At 39.1% G+C, this 20,931-nt stretch overlaps 1 protein-coding gene across 2 annotated transcripts in view; it reads right to left on the minus strand.

Annotated features, from left to right (window-relative positions):
- Positions 1-20,931, minus strand: part of FSTL5 (follistatin like 5) — a 1,055,781-nt gene that overhangs the window by 54,565 nt on the left and 980,285 nt on the right. For both annotated transcript variants that reach the window (XM_073606014.1, XM_073606023.1), the window contains 2 exons: positions 5,168-5,286; positions 2,342-2,491 (listed from right to left, as the gene is read on the minus strand). In XM_073606014.1, coding sequence (XP_073462115.1) covers positions 2,342-2,491; positions 5,168-5,286 — 269 coding nt within the window. The remainder of the gene's footprint in view (positions 1-2,341; positions 2,492-5,167; positions 5,287-20,931) is intronic.

Genomic DNA, 20,931 nt, shown 5'->3' on the forward strand with positions numbered 1-20,931 from the left:
TGCATGGACTGCTAACATACCATAATATGTCTGGTATCAGACCTGCTTGACGACATCTTAAGAAATATGCCACAGTGCACATTAGTTCAGTACCATATTGCTTTGTGGTGTTCTGTAACATATGTGATTTGAAGTTACATTAGTATGCCATGTAAAATGAATTGCACCACAAAGTACTATGGTATGTGCATTAAAGTAATGTACATTTTACTGTGTTGCCACAATGTGGTAATCTGATTGGGCCTTAGTACGCTAGTATTACTGTGCAAGAAAAGGCCAGAAAAAATTTAAAAGTTTAAAAATCTTCTTGTTTAGGCTTCATTTACTACAATAAAAGAAGACAGAAGGATAAACTGTTAGGTTCACCTGTATCCTAGAACCCCATACATGCATGGGCGTTCACATGCACAATAACCATGACAAATAAACATACACTGATGTTCAATGCATATGCAGTATGGTCCAAGTTTGCACTGTACACTAAGGGTATGATTTACTAAAACTGGAGTGGGCAAAATCTGGTGCAGCTGTGCACGGTAACCAATCAGCTTCTAACTTCGGCTTGTTCAATTAAGCTGTGACAAAACAACTTGCTGCACCCAACTTTGTACTCTCCAAATTTAATAAATCAATCCCTAAATATCCACATGATGTTGTCTTTGTAGTCCCTGTTTTAAGATGCACAGAATGTACATTTCAACCATTTACTAAAAGGTTATTTGGACACTTAAAAAAATGTGTACAGCACACTAAGCATTAAACTAGACATGTGCCAAGTTAAATGGTACGTCAATATACCCTGTATGCTATGATGTAGTGGGAAAAAGTAAGGCTGCCCATAGATGGAGAAAAGATATAACTGAGCTCAAATCCCAATAGCTTGTACATGCTTTTCTCTGTTGTATTGTAGGTCAGTGACCAGATCTGAACCTAGTCACTCTCCCCCACCTTGGGTCTTTATGCACCATGTTGGCATGGTGTCCACCTTAGCATCTGCAGTGGCAAGACAGTGTAGGACTGGCCAGAAGAGGGATTACTTTAACACAGTTGGTCAGCTTAAACATGTATTGCAATATACATGAACTAAATATCCCTATGTTTCATTGCATAGTTTGCTGGGAAGGGTGTAGCAGTGTGTATGTCCATCCAGAATTTGCCAATAGATGGTCCTTTCTTATTTCAGTCAGGAGACTGATTAAAAAAAATGGCTTTCCTCACCCACATAAGCAAGGTGGATCTGCAGACCTACACAGGTACTGTATTCCACGCGTACATACAGGATGTTTTAAGTATCAAAGTAGCCTACTGAACTATTTACACTACATTTACTGGGATGAAATACTGAAGAACCAATTGATAGGTAGTCTTGAGAGAAACTAGAATGCAATCTGTGCAATATATGCAAGCAGCAAGTAACACACGCCCAATATAAATGTGCAAATAAAACTCAAAACAAATAATGCCGTGCTTGTGTTAATAAATGTATCCAACCACTTAGTGTCTCAATTCTCCTGTGCCAATATGAGTGCCATCATAATAACATGTGAATAAACAATAATATAATACAATAATATAATACATTCATGTATATTTCTTCTTATGATAATATAAATCTTGTGCTTAAGTGCAATTAAATAGTTAATGAATAATGTCAGAAAAAAGTTTAAACTTGTTGAGTCTTCCCAAAACCTCAAAAATCCGTGCTTTGTACCAATTCACTTCAGTGCTCCCCCATAAGAAATGCGCTCACCTCACACAGTGTGACCTCACACTTAAGTTTGGTCAAATAAAGCTTTTTAGTCACCCCAGACTAACAGATCATGCTTTCCGCCTCATATTTAGGGTACATCAATGGAGCAACGAGGAGGAAAGCATGAAGTGTGAGGTCACACTCTGTGAGGTAAGCGCATTTCTTATGAGGGAGCACTGAGGTGAATTGATACAAAGCACAGATTTTTGAGGATTTGTGAAGACTCAACAAGTTAAACCTTTTTTCTGACATTATCCATTAACTACTTAATTGCACTTAAGCACAGGATTTATATTATCATTAAAAGAAGAAATATACATGAATGTATTATATTATTGTATTATATTTTTGTTTATACACATTATTATGATGGTACTTATATTGGCACAGGAGAATTGAGACACTAAGTTGTTGGATACATTTATCAATAGGTAGGTTGTGTTCCTTATATGAACCTCAAAAACCTCAAAAGTGTTTTTTTGTTATTATTATTATTATTGATTATAGTGGACATTTAGGAAACTAATAAAATATTTAAAACTAAAATAATAAATATCAGTACAGTCTAGAGTTAGCAACAAAATACATTACCTGCACAACTTTTTGTGCCTGTATATCAACAAGAATGACCCTGTTTAGTTTAGGCTGAGCCACATAGATAAACTTGTCTTTTACATTAACAGCGGATGCCCATACGCAACTTTCCATTTCAAGTCCTTCTATCTTTGGACACACTTCATCCTACAACAAAGAACACAAAGCTGTTCAACAAAAAAACTCTAATTACATACAGTAAAATTACAAATAACTGTTTTGTAAACAGATAAGCAGATACAAAAATAATAGATACGAGTCCTAAGCTGGGATGTATCTAAACCAAACACTTTTTTAGTTTTGGATAAAGTAAGGAAGGGTTGAAACCAGTGTCAATTTTTTTTGTTTGTTTGTTTTTATATTTTTACCTATGTCCTGCTAGGGGATTTTCATTCACTTCCAGCCCAGTAAAATCAACCGGAAGTGATAGTAAATATCTGCAAAGTGAGGGAAATCTTGCTTTAGACTATTGTTACCAGAGGATGTATCCCTTTTGGGATTGCCTCTATTTCTGCTGTGGTGCTATAAATGATCAAAATGGTCACCAGGAGAAATTTAGGGTAGGACTCGAGTAAAGGGGCATTCCAACCCCTTACCTACTGACTTATGGTTGCCACTTAAGGTAAGAAAGGTGGGTTCCTCACCCATCATAACTGAAATATGATGAGGATCTAGGTTTAATTTATTAGTTAGGCAGTAGTAACAAAAGGTTACGGGTTGTTATTCCCTGCCCCCAATACATCATTGTCGTAATGAATTACAATAATTTTACAGGGACAGATAATGCATTTCTTAGTAAATTAAAGCAGGAATTTCATTAGTTCACATTTACTAGTTCACTAAAAGACAAACATAAATATCCACCCAGTGTAAAAAATGTTAGTTAAGTCATTATACAATCCTCACTGCATGGCACAAAGAGTAAATGTACATGACATATTAGAACGAGAAGAAAATATGAACAAGAGTATATTTTTTGTCAATATTTTCAATATACAGTATATACTGCAGTTTGTAACCACTGCCCTATGCTTTAGAGCTGCATTGTGCTTTAGAAGTTTCATTTTTTAAACCTAAATTAAAAAATAGTTCACACAGGACCAACAAAGGCAATGTTTTCTTCAGGTTTTGGCTGTAATTCTACACAGGTAATTTGACAGTAAGTCAATGAAGTCCACAAGGAACCATGGGTTTTGTAAGCACTCCCAAATGAATAAAAATGATGTACTACAATAGCGAGAAAATGGGCAATAAAACTTTAATTTGCTCTGAGAATGGAAAAGTTGACACACATTGGATGTGGCTCATTTTTTGAATCTGTAGTCCTCTATTTTTGTTTCATACTGTCACTATGGTATTATGGCAAGCATAACCTTTAACAACATATTTTAGCTTATTCTAGCTCTGCCTGTGTCATTTAATTTCAGTTACAATTTATTTCATAGCCTGTGAGCATTTTTGTTTGTGAGCAACAAAATAGGTGTATATATTTCTAGATGTATATATGATGCTTTATAAGTTATAATCTGCTTTAGTGTCCAGGAAAACAAATGATATTGACATAGGAATGATTTGACTAACATTAGGGCACAGTATAAGGGCATAACTGCAACAATTAATGTATCAATATGAATGAATAAATTAAGACATACAGTACATAATATATTTTGTTTATCTTATTTTTCTGCCATAGAACAAATCAATGCAGCTGCTTAATGGTCATTTCTGCTAATAAAGTACTAGTCTATTTAGGCAGACTATCACAACCAAACAAGGAAGCGTATTGTATATTTGCTTCTGGTATATATTACCTTTAAAATAGCTTATTATAAACCCACAAGCCCAGTAACTGAAGGGCTGATCTATGTGCACACACAAGGGAAATGATATACTAAAGAAGTAGTTTATATTCTTTAAAAGAGAAGTATTGTCTTAAAAAAAAACACATTTATGCTCACATCACATGCTGCTTCTGTCCGCCACAGGCTCTGCTGTGAGAACTGAGCGATCAAACACCTCTCTGATTGCTCAGTTCTCCCCTCTGCTCTGAGCAAAGAGCTGTTACTGTCAATCACCAGCTCCCTGCTCTGCCCCACCAGCGCTCACTGGAGCATTGGGCTGTGGTGTGGGTGGGAGAGACTGGGTCCAGTTCTCAACCGATCGCTGAGAGGCTGAGACAGATGTCAGTCCAGACCAAGTGATGGCTGAGTGATATCAGCTGACAGAGTAGTTTTGCTGGCTGTCTGCTGAAAACGGTGCACAGGAGTGCAAAACAAATTGCACTCCTGTGAACTACAGCAGAAATATAGCCAAAAAAGCTTTGGCTATACTTCTCCTTTAATTACTCAATCAAGTTTACAGGCATTTTGTGGGGTTTTTTTTAGTTTGTTTTTTTGACTGACTGATTATTTGAAATAAGCACATGAGAGTGTAAACATTACCCATTTAGTAAATCAATTTGAAGTGTAAAGTGACAATACCCTGTTTCCCCGAAAATAAGACCTAGTGTGATTGTCGGTAATGGCTGCAATATAAGCCCTACCCCCCAAATGAGCCCCAGTTAAAGTCCTTGTTGGTCTTATTTTCAGGGTAGGGCTTATTTTCGGGGAAACAGGGTAGGGCTTATTTGGGGGGTAAGGTTTATATTGCAGCCATCACCGACAATCACGCTAGGTCTTATTTTCGGGGAAACAGGGTAGTTATGGTGCTCTAAGCAAATTAAATATACAGTACATATACTAATAACTCTCCAGTCTTTTAGACATTCTAAAAGTAGAAAAGCTTATACTTTCAACATGTATTTACTGTACATAATAAAATTACCTGGGTTCCAAAAATTTTTTCTGTCATCTTAATATGTCTTTGATATTCACATTCGACAGGTTGAATGACTTTGATGCCATCATTATTGAACACATAAAACAAGTTTCCAATCCCAAGACCTTTAAAAGAAAATTATTTATTAGTAATCTATTTTGTTATACAATGCCATAACCGTTCTGAAAAGCTGTGTAAATGTCTTTTTATTTAAGGTTTAATCAAATTAAGTATAATTTTTTCTAATTTTACACTTTAAAAATGACTACATTTTCCATTTCAAATCATAAGTTAAATAATGTAGACTAAACAAGTTCATAATGAGATGTGAAATAAACATTCCAGTTTAAAATCTATGGTAAAAAGAAGTATATGTTACTCAGAATATTAAGAATAATGATTACAAAACATATAATTTAGTTCCTATTTTAGTTTATATGATTATGGTCATGGGAATGATTTGTAAAGATATTAAAAAAGATTTAAATGAGAATTTTTAAAATGTACATGACGGCAAAACAATTTGTTTTTTAGTTTTGAACAGAGTAGAGAATGGTTAAGAGCCTTGTCATGTTTGTTTTCTCTGTGTGTCCTGTCAGGAAAAATTCTCTTTACTTCTTGTTCCTGACATAAAATGTGAAGCAAGAGAAAATCTCTCCAAACTGAGGGAAAAACCACTATTGGACAGTTGTCACTGGAACAGGTGTCCCTGTTGGAAGATTTCATTTTACCTCCTGCTCTCATGACAACTAACATTTTTGATTTCCCATCACCTTGACAACAGTCACCAGGATAAATAAAGATAATTAATCTCCCTGCTGGAGACACATGTGCTAACACTTCTTTACTCAACTCAAATAAAAAAAAGGATTTTATATATATATATATATATATATATATATATATATATATATATATATATATATACACACACATTTTGCGCTTTTCATTTCAAGCTTTTCAGTTTGTTTCTGAATGGCCATTCGTCAACCAGCCATGTTGCGGAATCGGAGGAGATAACGTGTTATTTATTATTGGCCTTGGAGTTATTGCTTTGACCCAAGTCCAGCCCAGGAACAGGAGGAGGAGGATTTCTTGGACCAAAAATTGGTTGCTTTATTAATCATGACCAATTATGTCATATGCCTTTGCTGTGGGAGCTCCAGGAGAATAATCCAGATGATTTTCGGAATTATCTCTGGATGACAGACCCCTGCTTTCACCAACTCTTGGCATTGTTGACCCCCTATATTAAGAAGCAGGACACATGCATGAGGCTTTTATTTTATTCTTTGGTTGAATAATGATTTGATTTGTTATATTTTCTATATTTTTGGATGCATAGAATGCACTTAATGGTTAAGTTCTATTGGAAGATAGCTTGTCTAATTGTATTTGTTTTCTTTTTTTAATGCACAATAAAAAATTGTGGAGAATAATACTTGGCTATGTGTTTTACTTCAAATGACAGTTTGGGAGTAGGCAGTTACATTATAAAAAATACAATGTAAAATTAACAAGGGACACCAACATAGTTGTATCTTTGATCTTAAAAACTACGGGATAATGGTGCTGTGGTAACTTGCACCAAAAAAAATAACAAGCATAATAATATTATTCTTGATATCACTAGAAAAAAAAAAAGCCTTTGAAAATGTGTTTGCCATAACTCCATCAGTATCACCAGCAAAGCAGCTTCATTATTATCCCATTAAAGAAGAAGAGTATGTGCGCTGCATTTTGAGATTTCATAATTTGCACGTTACAAATGTTAATTCTCCATTCCGAAAGCTAGTTTACAAGACTGACCACTTCCAGCTCATCCTTGCTTCCGAGCATATGTGTTTGTACTTTGGACTTTTGTCCGACGGACTTGTGTACACACACTCAGAAAATCCGACAACAGACATTTGTCCTCAGAAAATTTTAAAGCCTGCCATCCAACATTTGTCTACGGAAAATCCAACAACAATTGTGCGATCTAGCGTACAAACGCCAACAGCCTGTCATCACACAATTCCATTCAGAAAATCCAATCGTGTTTACGAGGCTTTAAACTTGCATAACTTGTACACTTGCACAAAGTCAGATATTTAGAGTCAGGTGTATGATTAACCAATTATACCAAACAAGTGCTAATGATAATCAATTTATACGTATGTTGAAACACAGTCATTAACTGAAACAGAAACAGCTGTGTAGGAGGTTTAAAACTTGGTGAAGATGAACAGCCAAACTCCGCTACTAAGGTGAGGTTGTGGAAGACATGTCACAGGTCATGCACAATGGCAAGACTGAGCACAGCAGCAAGACACAAAGTAGTTTATCTGCATTAGCAAGTAGGGATGGGTGAACGGTTCAGCCAGAGAATAAGTTTGGGCCAAACTTTGGTTGTTCGGATGTTCAGCCAACATCGAACAATATGCAGTGTTTGCGGCAAATTCGAAAGCCACAGAACACCGTTAAAGTCTATGGGACACTAACATGAAAAACCAAAAGTGCTAATTTTAAAGGCTTATATGCAAGTTATTGTCAGAAAAATGTTTAGGGACCTGGGTACTGCCCCAGGGGACATGTATCATTGCAAAAAAAGTTTTAAAAATGGCAGTTTTTCCGGGAGCAGTGATTTTAATAATGCTTAATGCATAGTCCCTAAGTGTCTCCTGTCTTTTTTACTATTTTTGACACTTTTTTGTGAAATGTTAGGGGTACAATGTACCGTTACCAATTCACATAAGGGGAGGCCAGGATCTGGGGGTCCCCTTGTTAAAGGGGGCTTCCAGATTCTGATAAGCCCCCAGCCTGCATATCCCCACAACCACCGGGCAAAGGTTGTGGGGATGAGGCCCTTGTCCCTATCAACCTAGGGACAAGGTGCTTTGGGGGGCTACTCCAAAGCACCCTCCCCATGTTGAGGCCATGTGGCCTGGTATGATTCAGGAGGGGGGCGTTCTCTCATCCCCCCTCTTTTCCTGTGGCCTGCCAGGTTGCGTGCTCAGAAAAGGGTCTGGTTTGGATTTTGGGGGACTCTTATGCCATTTTTTTTAATGTGGCGCAGGGTTCCCCTTAATATCTATACCAGAACTCAAGGGCCTGGTATGGATTTTGGGGGACCCCCACGCAATTTTTTTTTACATTTTTGGTTGAGGGTTCCCCTAATATTTATACCAGACCCAAAGAGCCTTGTAATGGACTAGGGGGGCCATGTTGTTTTTTTCAATGAGTTTTATCTATATTGCAGAGACCTGACAATACATTACAGACGCGATCAGTTTTAAATGATTTTTTTTTCCTTTAGAAATGTCATTTTGCTGTGGTACTGTTCAAAACACAGGAAAACTGTGCCACTTTACAGGCATACTATAGACACCCCCCAGGCACGATATTTGAAGGAAGATTTCATTTTTATTGTTTCACTTTAAGCATTATTAAAATCACTGCTCCCGAAAAAAGTCAGTTTTTAAAACTTTTTTTGCATTGATACATGTCCCCTGTGGCAGGACCTGGGTCCCCAAACACTTTTTATGACAATAACTTGTATATAAGCCTTTAAAATGAGAACTTTTGATTTTTTATGTTCGTGTCCCATAGACTTTAAAGGTGTTTGTTCGTCTGAATTTTTTGCCTGTTCGGATGTTCTGATGCAAACTGAACCGGGGGGGTGTGTTCGGCTCATCCTTATCTGCAAGTTCTCTCCCAGGCAAAGTTTTAAATCAGACTGGGGTTTCAAGATGTGCTTGTCAAGCTCTTTTGAATAAAAAAATGGGCAACATTGAGGACCATAGATGAAATGGTCCTCCAAGAAAATTTATTGCAGCAGATGAAAGACACATCATGCTTAGTTCTCTTCAACATCAAATGATATCCAGCAGTGCCATCAGCACAAAACTGTTGGAAACCAGTGGGACATAGGTACATCCTTTGACTGTCTGAAGAAGTTTGGTCAGAAGTGGCCTTCATGGAAGAATTGCAGCCAAAAAGATATACCTCTGATGTGGAAACAAGGCTCAGCGACTCAACTATGCACTAAAACAAAGGTACTTGGATACAGAAAAATGACAGCAGGTGCTCTGGACTAATGAGTCAAAATTTTAAATATTTGGCTGTAGAAGGAGGCAGTCTGTTCACCGAAGGGCTGGAGAGTGATACAATAATGAGTGTTTACAGGCAACAGAGAAGCATTGTGGGGCTGCATTTCTGCAAAACTGAGATGAAGATTTGGTCAGGATCAATGGTGTTCTCAATCCTGAGAAATACATGCAGATACTTATCATGCCATACCATCAGGGAGGTGTGCGATTGGCCTAAAATTTATTCTGCAGCAGGACAATGACCCCAAATATACAGCCAATAGTTACGAAAAACAAGGAATCATGGAAGTGATGGTTTGGCCTAACAGGGCCCAAAATCTCAACATCATCGAGTTTGTCTAGAATTACAGTGCCTTGAAAAAGTATTCACACCCCTTGAAATTTTCCACATCATGTTACAACCAAAAACGTAAATGTATTTTATTGGGATTTTATGTGATAGACCAACACAAAGTGGCACATAATTGTGAAGTGAAAGAAAAATGATAAATAATTTTCAACATTTTTACAAATAGATATGTGAAAAGTGTGACATGCATTTGTATTCAGCCCCCCTGAGTCAATACTTTGTAAAACCACCTTTCGCTGCAATTACAGCTGCAAGTCTTTTTGAGGATGTCTCTACCAGCTTTGCACATCTAAAGAGGGCTTTGATCTAAACCATTCCATTGTAGCTCTGACTGTATGTTTAGGGTTGTTGTCCTGTGGAAGGTGAACCTCCGCTCCAGTCTCAAGTCTTTTGCAGACTCTAACAGGTTTTCTTCTAAGATTGCCCTGTATTTGACTTCATCCATCTTCCCATCAACTCTGACCAGCTTCCCTGCCCCTGCTGAAGTAAAGCATCACCACAACATGATGCTGCCACAACCATGTTTCACGATGGGGATGGTGTGTTCAGGGTGACATGCGTTTTGCTTTTAGGCATAAAAGCTCAATTTTGGACCAGAGCACCTTATTCCACATGTTTGCTGTGTCCCCCACATGGCTTCTCGCAAACTGCAAACAGGACTTCTTATGGCTTTATTTCAGCAATGGCTTTCTTCTTTCCAGATTTGTGGAGTGCACGACTAATAGTTGTCCTGTGGACAGATTCTCCCACCTGAGCTGTGGATCTCTGCAGCTCCTCCAGAGTTAGCATGGACCTGTCAGTTCAGGTGGACAGTCATGTCTTGGTAGCTTTACAGTTGTGCCATACTCTTTCCATTTTGGGATGATGGATTGAACAGTGTTCCGTGAGATGTTCAAAGCAGACCGCACTGTGATTGACCAAAGCATGCAGGTCAGGTGGATTTGAGGCAGTCTACATCTACAGAAAATCTGTGGTTAGTTCTCCAAGGTGTTTGGAATCAAAAGTGAAAGGAGTGAAATCAAAAATGTACGCCTTTAGAAAGCCTGAAGGCAGTGATTGGTTTTAGGGGTCCTATACGCGATTAGACTGCCAAAAAGTCCCACACATGCAGTATCCCCATACTCAGAAGAAGCAGCAGAATGTATTTTGGGGTGTAATTCTACATATAACCATGCCATGTTTGAACAATATATTTAGTGACATTTAGTGACAACTTTGTGTAAAAAAATAAATAAATAAATAAATACATTTTCCTGAAACTTGTGGCAAAATATCAAATATCCCATGGACACAACATGCCTCTCAGCAAAAAGCTTGAAGTGTCTTCTTTCCAAAATGGGGTAATTTGTGGGAGTTTTGTGCTATATTGACATTTCAGGGCCTCTGAAACTGATAGGCAGTGAGGAAGTGAAATCACCATTTTACGCCCTTAGAAAGCCTGAAGCCAGTGATAGGTTTTTGGGGTCCTGTACACGGCTAGGCTCCCAAAAAGTCTCACACATGTGGTATCCCCGTACTCAGGAAAAGCAGCAAAATATATTTTGGGGTGTAATTTCACATATGGTCATGGCATGTTTGAGCAATATATTATTTATTGACAACTTTGTGTAATTTTTATTTATTTTTTGTCATTTTTCAATCACTTGTGACAAAAAAATTAAATATTCAATGGTCTCAACATGCCTCTTAGCAATTTCCTTGGAGTGTCTACTTTCCAAAATGGGGTCATGGGGGGGGGGGTTGTACTTCCCTGCCATGAGATAGGCAGTCATAAACTAAAAGCTGCGTAAATTCCAGAAAATGAACCCTAGCTTGTAGACGCTATAACTTTTGCACAAACTAATATATATACGCTTATTGACATTTTTTTTACCAAATACATGTGGCTGAATACATTTTGGCCTAAATGTATGACTAAAATTGAGTTTATTGAATTTTTATATAACAAAAAGTAGAAAATATCATTTTGTTTCAAAATTTTCGGTCTTTTTGCTTTTATATCGTAAAAAATGCAATCAAATACCATCAAAAGAAAGCTCTATTTATGGTAAAAAAGGATGCAAATTTAGTTTGGGTACCGCATTGCATGACCGCGCAATGCAGTGCCAAATTGGACAAAAGTGCTTTGATCATTGAGCAGCCAAATCCTCTGGGGCTGAAGTGGTTAAAAACCAAATAACAATATCAAATACTTGTTTCACATGCATTAGAAACTTTTATTATTAATAGAAATAATGAAAAATAGTTTATTTGACTTTATGTGCATATAAATTTGTGCACAATTTCATAAACCTCATATTGGTATAGCAATAATACAAAATGCAACAATAACTACTTTGAGGGTAATATTTAAAGAAGAATTCCACGAGTTACCTCATTATTTAAAATAAGCTACTTAGAATGGGTTAAATTCAACAAGTTATATGCCAGGTCCTGAAGTTTTCTCGGTTATTTATAGTTGATAGTTTTACTGAGTGCTGGCAGCTATTGCTATACTTCTATCACTCCCATGCTGGACCTAAGGGACTCTGGTACAGAAGCTGCACAGTCATGTGCCACAGCTTTGTCAACTACTCCTCTTACCTAATCACAGAAGGTTTTGTATCATGTGAACCCACTCAAAAAATACAAACCCTTCTGCGTATGGACAGAAAAGTGGAGGCGCAGGCAGGCACGCAGCAGCTGCACCTCTACTGTCAACTGTATATATAAGAGACAGATCCATGAGGTGGTGTACAATGGACTTAACCAACTGTAAGCCAGCACATTTTTAACCTCTTAACTCTGGTGCCTCTCAGCCCTTTAAGAGGTTTCTAATGCTTGGGGTGGGGGGGTTGGGTTTCTGATCATGTAATGTAGTCAGTGGTCCGGGCTGTCACAGCAGTCACATGATCATATATGTGATCCTGCACTTCTGCCTGCAGGGGACACGCGCCACTGGCAGGCTGCTTCTGCTGTGATTATTCACAGCAGAAGCTGATCATTGGGTGTTGGGCACTCGATGTCTGCTGGCACCCGCTGATCATCGGGCAGAGATTCAGAACGGAGCTCTGACTATGTAAACAAGATAGATCTTTGTTCTGACGGGGAGAAGTGGTGGATTTTGTGTTCCTGCAAAGCAGGGACTAAAATCCATCTCTTCCCCTGGTAAAAGCAGCACATACAGTACAAAAAAACACTGGCTAGGCACACAGTTAACCCCTTGATCACCCTAGATGTTTAACCCCTTAAACATGTGGCAAGTGTCATTAGTACAGTGACAGTGTATATTTTTAGCACTGATCACTGTATTAGTGTCACTGGTTCCCGCAAAGTGTCAAAAGTATCAGTTAGTTAGTAAGTCACTGATCGCCGCCATTACTAGTATAAAAAAAATCCATAAATATATACAATAGTTTGGGATTTTTTTACCAAAAATATGTAGCAGAATACATATTGGCCTAAATTTATGAAAAAAATTGTTTTTTTTATATTTTGTTGGATATGTTTTATAGCAGAAAGTATAAAATATTTTTTTCAAAATTGACAATATTTTTTGTTTATAGCGCAAAAAAATAAAAACTGCAGTGGTGATCAAATAACACCAAAAGAAAGCTTTATTTGTGGGGAAAAAAATTACATACATTTTATTTTGGTACAGTGTTGCAGTTGGCAGTTAAAATAACGCAGTGCCGTACCGCAAAATGGGTCCTGGTCATGAAGGGGGTAAATCTTTTGGCGGTCAAGTGTTTAAAAAGTTAACTTCTGGAATTCCTAATTCAAATATTAACTTTAAATTATAAAGCAAATAATTGCCAAACAATTAAAAACATTATTTACAGCCTCACTCAAATACATACATTTGGAAAGGATATTAGACTTGTGTTTTTGGCATGATGTGATTCCCAAAGCAGTTGCTTTCATTAGTTACAGAGCTTGGTCAATTTGAATCCCAATTTGAACCAGCTGTGTTGATGGTTTGTCTTTACTATGTATTCACTATGTATTATTTGCCTTCTATAATAAAAGCTCTTCTGAGAAAACTTTTTGGCTTTAGCCTGTTTGCTATGAAAACTAGTCAGCTTGTAACAAGTTAAAAAAACATAAGCTCTGAAAACTACTGCATGCCTTCTGAAAACAGAAAATAGTTGCATATCATAACTTCTGACACAAATTTAGAAGCAACAAGCCTTATATTCCTCATTTTAGGATAGTGTACTGGCAGTAGTTAGAATTTGTACTTCTGTTTTGTTACGCTTTTTTTTGTACATTATACAATGATAGCATTCCTTACTTCAAAGAAAAGTACACAATGCAAAGGATGGCAGCAAATTTTGACTTTCTAGAAAAGAATCAGCCCCAGATACAAAACAATGAACTGCATGTAATTCAAAAACAGGACACTCTTTGTATTTTACTGTGGAGAAAATGCAGCAAATCATATTAACAACCTGCTCTCCACATTCTGCAAAGTCTATAAACTACCAAATAAATTCTACCTGTCTGACTCTAACTAAACATAAACCAAGAGATCTAGTAAGATGTTCCTATTTTCAACTGCAATTTTGCTTTTTAGAGATATTCCCAATTCAATAACTTGCCTATAGTATTGTCACTGAATATGAAAAAAAGCTCTCTGTAAAAATAAAAGTCAGCTGTCGTGCAATAGCATATTCACAAGACACAAACAGGGGTGTCAACAGGATGCAAACAAAGAGTGTTGCAAAATCATAGTTACATTGAATAATCACAAAAGCAGCTATGGATAGTAATATTCTCTAAGACCAGGGGTAGGCAACCTTTTGAGCATAGTGTGCCGAAAAACATTTTCAAGCATTTTCAGAGTACCAGCTACATAAAAAAGTGAACTTCACACTCAATCATGAAAAGAAATTTGAATAAAGTAAATGCTATAAACAACAAATAATAGTAAGAAATTAATATTGAGCTTTGCACCTTCGCACCTCAGATCACCTCAATTCCTGCTTCTTTATGCCTCAGATCAGCCTGATTCCTGCACCTTCATACCTCAAATCAACCCAATTCCTGCACCTTCACACCTCAGATCAGCACCAATTCTTGCACTATTAAACCTCAGATCGAACCCAAGTTCAGCACCTTCAGATCTCAAATAAACTCAAATTCCAGCACCATCACACATCAGATCCCCCCAATTCCTGCACCTTCACACCTCAGATCACCCCAATCCTGCACCATCTGACTTCAGATCAGTTCCAATTCCTGCACCTTCACATCTCAGGTCAGCCCCAATTCTTGCACCATTAAACCTCAGATCAGACCCAATTTCAGCAACCTCAGATCTCAAGTAAACTCAATTTCTTGCACCTTCACACCTCAGATCACCCGAATCCTGCAACATCAGACCTCAGATCACCCCATTTCCTGCACCTTCACATCTCAGATCAGTCCCAATTCCTGCATTATCAGACCTCAGATCATCTTGGTCCTGTACCTTCACACCTCAGATCACCCCAATCCTGCACCATCAGACCTCAGATTCCTGAAACTTCACACATCAGATCATCCCAATTCCTGCACCTTCAAACCTCAGATCACCCCAATCTTGTACATTCACATCTCAGACTACCCCAGTTCCTGCACCATCAGACCTCAGAAAACCTAGATTCCTGCACCTTCACACCTCAGATCAGCCCCAGTTCTTGCACCATTAACATGCAGATCAGACCCAACTTCTACACCTTCAGATCTCAAAATTCTGCACATGCACACCTCAGATCAGCCTCAATTTCTGCACCATCACAACTCAGATCACCCCAATTTCTGCATCGTTACACCTCGCATCACCCCGATTCCTACATCCAGTGCCAGGACAAGGTAATTTAGTGCCCAGGGCAATGGCAAACAACAGTGGCATAATGTTTGTAATATATGTAATGTTTGTGGCATGTGCTGTGGTGTCACTGGAACGTAAAAAAAAAAGCCCTGTTAGTTTGAGGAGGACTGATTGACATCTATGTCTGTGGGATGAAGGAGGGGGAGCTGGGCTCTAAAGGTGCATGAAACTAAAAGGCTCTTGGGAGGCTCTGAGTGAGGAAGGGGGCTGAAAGACTAGTTCAGATGTATCATGTATGGCTATCATTGCTGGTATTTGACAGGCAGTGAGGGGGTGATATTTCACCTCCTCACTGCCTGTTTTAACCCTGAAAATGCTGGCCCACTGCACTGCAACCATGTGAATTGCATGTGGTTGCAAGGCAGTTGGGGTGCATCCTCATTTGTGGTGACATGCCATTTAATTTTTACCATGTGTACAGCCCTAAGAAGCCCCATCTCCTTGTTCAGGTGGGTGACTGGGGACAGTAAACTGCAACACAACTGCCTGCTTTTACTACCCCCACCTCATTGTGTGAATGAGCCCTACGACCCCATTTAAACTTGCGGTTGGGGGAAAGGGGCAGTGAATAAAAGGGGTGATTGGACCCAGGTTTAACTACCCCTCTACCCCTCAAGCTGCAAAGGCAGCCATATGAGAGTATACACAAGCTGCTGCCACTATGCTTTGCATCCAGTAAAAATGATCCCACTTGTTGTGATCAGTAGTCAGTACTGCCTAATAAATGTGACCCATTTAAGTGCAGCTGACCTGTATAATGTGGGTGATAACATGTGAATTAGAGAAAAAAAATTTGGAATCAGGTAGGGATAAGAGATTATAAAGCTTATGGGGGGGAGAGGGTAGTAAGGGCTTGTTCATACTGCCTGCACACTAAACCAGAGCAAGTTAGTGTGTGGGCAGATGTCCATTTTAGATGCAGTAAGCTGGCAATGAGGGAGTGGTATGATGCATGTTTCAGCACATCACACAGTTCCCTTTTCCCAACTTTATTTGAAGTGAACAAAATGACACTATTCGTGGCTGCTGTGCAGCGTCATCCAGTACACGGTGATAAACTGTAGCATGGCATTTTACTTTGCAGTGTAAATAGGGCACATAGAAAACAATTGTATTCTACCTGCCCTAGCAGTGACTGGCAGTCTTCCAGTATGGAAAAAGGCCAGTCACCACACTAGTGTGAATGAGCCCTCATAGTATGAGTTAGACCCCTTTCAGAGTGAAGGCGCTTTTCAGGCATTTTAGCACTAAAAATAGCGCCTGTAAAATGCCTCTTAAGACTAAGGATGGAAAAAAAAGTCCTGCATGAAACATCTTTAGGGTGATGGGGGAGTGGTGTATACACCACTCCTCCACCGCCCCCGCCCCCGCCATTGAAATCAATGGGCAGCGCTGCCGAAGCACTTTGGCAGTGGTGCTTTTTGGGTGCTTTTAACCCCTTTTATTAACCCCTTCTTTAGGGTTAAAAGCACCCCGCTCCAGCCCGCACATCACTGGTAAAGTGGAGCTCATTTTAGCTAGCGGGGGGCGGTGTTCAGTGTGAAAGTGGTCTTAATGAAGATCAGAGTGAAGGGCTGCAGAGAATGTGCTAGGTGTATGATTTTTATAGGACAGTTGCTGGGATGGAAAGGGTGTCAGCACAGATGGTTGTGTGTGTGTGTGTGGAATGCCCAGAGCTGACATCAGAGGCAATGATTTATGTGAAGAGAGCAGAATTATAAACAGAAGAGGGGATAAAGTGAAGGGGAAAACTGGCAGAGGATTGGTGCAAGGACTGTGATTTATTGCAAGGTTGTGGCTGGGAGAGATGTGTACACAGAGAGAGAGAGGGAATGAAGCAGGAGTGAAATGAGCCCAGAATAAATTACAGAAACATCTCACAGTGCACAGTGTGATAATGGCTGTTGCAGCTGTGCTGCTTTTCCGATCTGAGAACTACAACAGTGTGGAGATACACATGGTGCAGATGGAGATTGTGTTTGTTAAAGATTCTGTTCTTGCTTGTGAGTAGTGTGGGAAGGAGCAGCTTCACTACATGTCCTGTAAAGAGGCTGAGTGCAGTCCGAGAATGGGAGGCGGAGCTTACCGACCAAGGCACAGAATCCATTGTGGATGGGGTGGGGATCCAGCCCTGATCAACAACACCACTTCAGTGTTGGCTGAGTACAGGTGTTTCGCCAGATTAGGCAACAGGCAAGCAGAGTGAGGTGGGCAGGAACGGAGACGGGGCAATGAGGTAGGGAACAATCAGCCTGTGTAGCCAGCCACAGCTATTGGCTGGCTTTGCCAATGCATGGGAGGGGGATGTCCCAGGTGTCCCTCACATGCCATTGTAAATTCAGTTGCGTGCCATATCTGGCACGCATGCCGGGGGTTGTCGACCCCTGCTCTAAGACACTCAAAAGACACTGAGACACACAGACACTGAGACTCAAAAGGCTGACTGTACCATTGGGCAAAGTAAGTATAAGCCTATAGGTCCCAGAGGCTAAGAGGGAGGCAGCTTTTACCCTTATAACTATTGGCCCCATATTATTTTTTGCCATCATTATTAGGAATACTCATCTGAAATAGCATTATTTACACATTATCACAATATTCTATGTATGTTTAGAAACAGGAAAACAACATGTCCTGTGAAAAGAGGTGATCTATATGGGGGGGAGGTGCCGACACTTAGTGCACCAATGAAGGAACTCTATTAATGCTTTGGGCCTGTTTCTATTAACTAATTCCCCTGAAGACCTTTTTTTTCCCACACATGTTAAAGTCTGCATTTTGACTATAAAATTATCTAAAACCCCAAAAACATTATTTTTCTTGTGGAAAATAATATGGTTGTTGCAATTATATGTTCCACAATATTTGTGTATGAATTTTTTTGAACAAAAATTTAACATAATTGAATCCTCTACAAAAAAAAGAATAGATAGTTTAGAGTTAATAGATAACAAATGTGTCAAGCTTCAAAACTGTGTGAGCTCGAAAAATGACAAAAAACGATAGTGTCCAAAGTTATCAGTAGGTGATGTTTTAAATGCCTTTACAACCAGAAAACCATAAATGAGGAGGAACATAGAATTACTGCTGTCGCTCTTACATTTATCATACTGTGCACACGTGTATATTTCTGGGTGTGGAGAGGGCAATCGAGTAAACTAAATTTCACAAAGGGGGCTAGCAAGCCCCTATATAATAGCATAGGGTAGGTGACAGGTTCTCTATATGTAGACATTTATTAGACCGCCAATGCCTCCCCTGAACTCCACTGCAGCTAATTAAGTGCAGATCACGTTTGATTAGCTGCTTCTCTGGCTACCACAGTCAGGGAGTGACAGTTTTGACAGGGATATATTTAGAGCTGAGCACTTCTGGCTTCATAAATAGCAGAGGAAGTTGGGGAATGGATGTTCTCCAATCTCTTTCCTTCCCAGGAGCCCAGAAACCATGGATGAGGGGGTCATACAGCTTCCCAGATCAATACAGCAGGGAGCCATCTGAAGAGAGCAAATACAAGCTCATGGCTGCAGAGGTTACTCATAGTTTTATTTGTTATCCTTAATTCACAGGAAGCTTGGCTAGGTCAGAAAGACAGAACCCTTTATATTTGCAGTATAAGTCTGCATTGTGAGGCCATTTGTAAAAACAAAAATGAATTCTCAGGTCCAGCACCTATATGATATTGAATACGAACCTGCACCTCACTTTCCTGATGTAGACATTTGATCCATATCAAAACATGTTGCAAAACAACAGTGTTAGAACCAAACCTCATTGGTCTGGAGAATGAGAAAGCGACACCATAGGAGAAAGTGGGTTGTTGTGAGTTCACAAGTACAGGTGGTTGCTTTAATAATTACTGGTAACCATTTCACATATGTAAAAAAATGTGGCAGAAAAAAACCTACACATACCCTCCAGACATTATCCTGGATCACTGACCCACAAAAGTTGTGTTTGTTTCAAGCAGCAAATTCATGGGATTTCTTATTTCCTTAAATGCCCTTGCTTACTTAAAGGATAAACTACAGAAGCATCTAAAATGCACTATATTTCAAAGATAATTCTATGAATACCATTGTTAAACTTGACCACTAGGGATGGGCCAAACGGACCCCTGTTCGGTTCGGACCAGAACTTCTAAACACCGCGAACGTTCGGACCCGAATAACGAACCCCATTAAAGTCAATGGGACCCAAATGTCAAATATCAAAAGTGCCCATTTTGAAGGCTTAAATGCAAGTAATTAGGCATACAATGGTTATAGGGGTCCGGGTCCTGCCCTGTGGGGACATGGATCAATAAAAAAAAAAGTTTGTGAAAAACGTCATTTTTAAATGAGCAGTGATTTTTTGGATTTTAAAAGTGAAAGCCTAAAAATGAAAAATAATTCCTTCCAATATAGTGCCAGGGGGGTCCCCTTAGCCTAACTGTAAAGTGGCAGATCTGTACCATGTCTAGAATCTGCTGCAGCAATAATTACATTTATAAAGCCAAAAAAAAGAATTTTTCCTGCAAGCTGCCTTTATTTTGCTCAGCAACAGCTGGGGAGCCAGTAGGTATGATGAGGCCACAATCTAGTGCACTGGGAACAAGATTAGAGATTTTTTGGATACATTCTGGTGTCACTTTGACTTTGGATAGAAGTAACGGGAGCGTTAAAATTGGTCTTTGGGTGTCAGTGGCACCTTCCCACCATAACCCTATAGAGATAATCTTGATGAAAGCAAGAATTTGCCTTGCTTTAAAAAATTGCAATGATATGCACCTGTCAAACAGGTGCAGAAAAATTGGTCTTTGGGTGTCGGTGGCACCTTCCCACCGTAACTATATAGAGACACTCTTGATGTAAGCAAGAATTTGCCTTGCTGTAAAAAATTGCAATGATATGCACCTGTCAAACAGGTGCAGAAAAATTGGTCTTTGGGTGTCGGTGGTGCCTTCCCACCGTAACCCTATAGAGGTACTCTTGAGGATAGCAAGAATTTGCCTTGCTGTAAAAAATTGCAATGATATGCACCTGTCAAACGGGTGCAGAAAAATTACTCTTTGGGTATCAGTGGTGCCCTCCCACCTTAACCCTATATAGGTGCCCTTGATGAAGGCAAAAAAATTTGCAATGATCTGCACCTGTCAGAAAAATTGGTCTTTGGGTGTTAATTGTGCCCATGAAGCCTATACCAAAAACATTCTTCCAGGTTAAATGATTGAACACCCTAAAAGCTAGGCAGCCTGCTGGCCCCCTTACAGTGCCAAGGGAATGTCTGCCTCTTCTTGTTGTTCTCCCAGACATTATTGGGAGGGAGGAGGCAGTGCTTATAAGCAAATCTAAAGGAGAAGTTGAAATCTGTACGTAGATGCACTTTAATCAATGTAAAGAGGTTTTTGGTGCCCTTTAATTGAGTACTCACATTACACAGACGCACTCCACGGACACAATATAATGTACTGCAATATAATGCGCCAAATGTACAG

Source organism: Aquarana catesbeiana, linkage group LG01, assembly GCF_042186555.1.
Source record: "Aquarana catesbeiana isolate 2022-GZ linkage group LG01, ASM4218655v1, whole genome shotgun sequence".
NCBI lineage: Eukaryota > Metazoa > Chordata > Amphibia > Anura > Ranidae > Aquarana > Aquarana catesbeiana.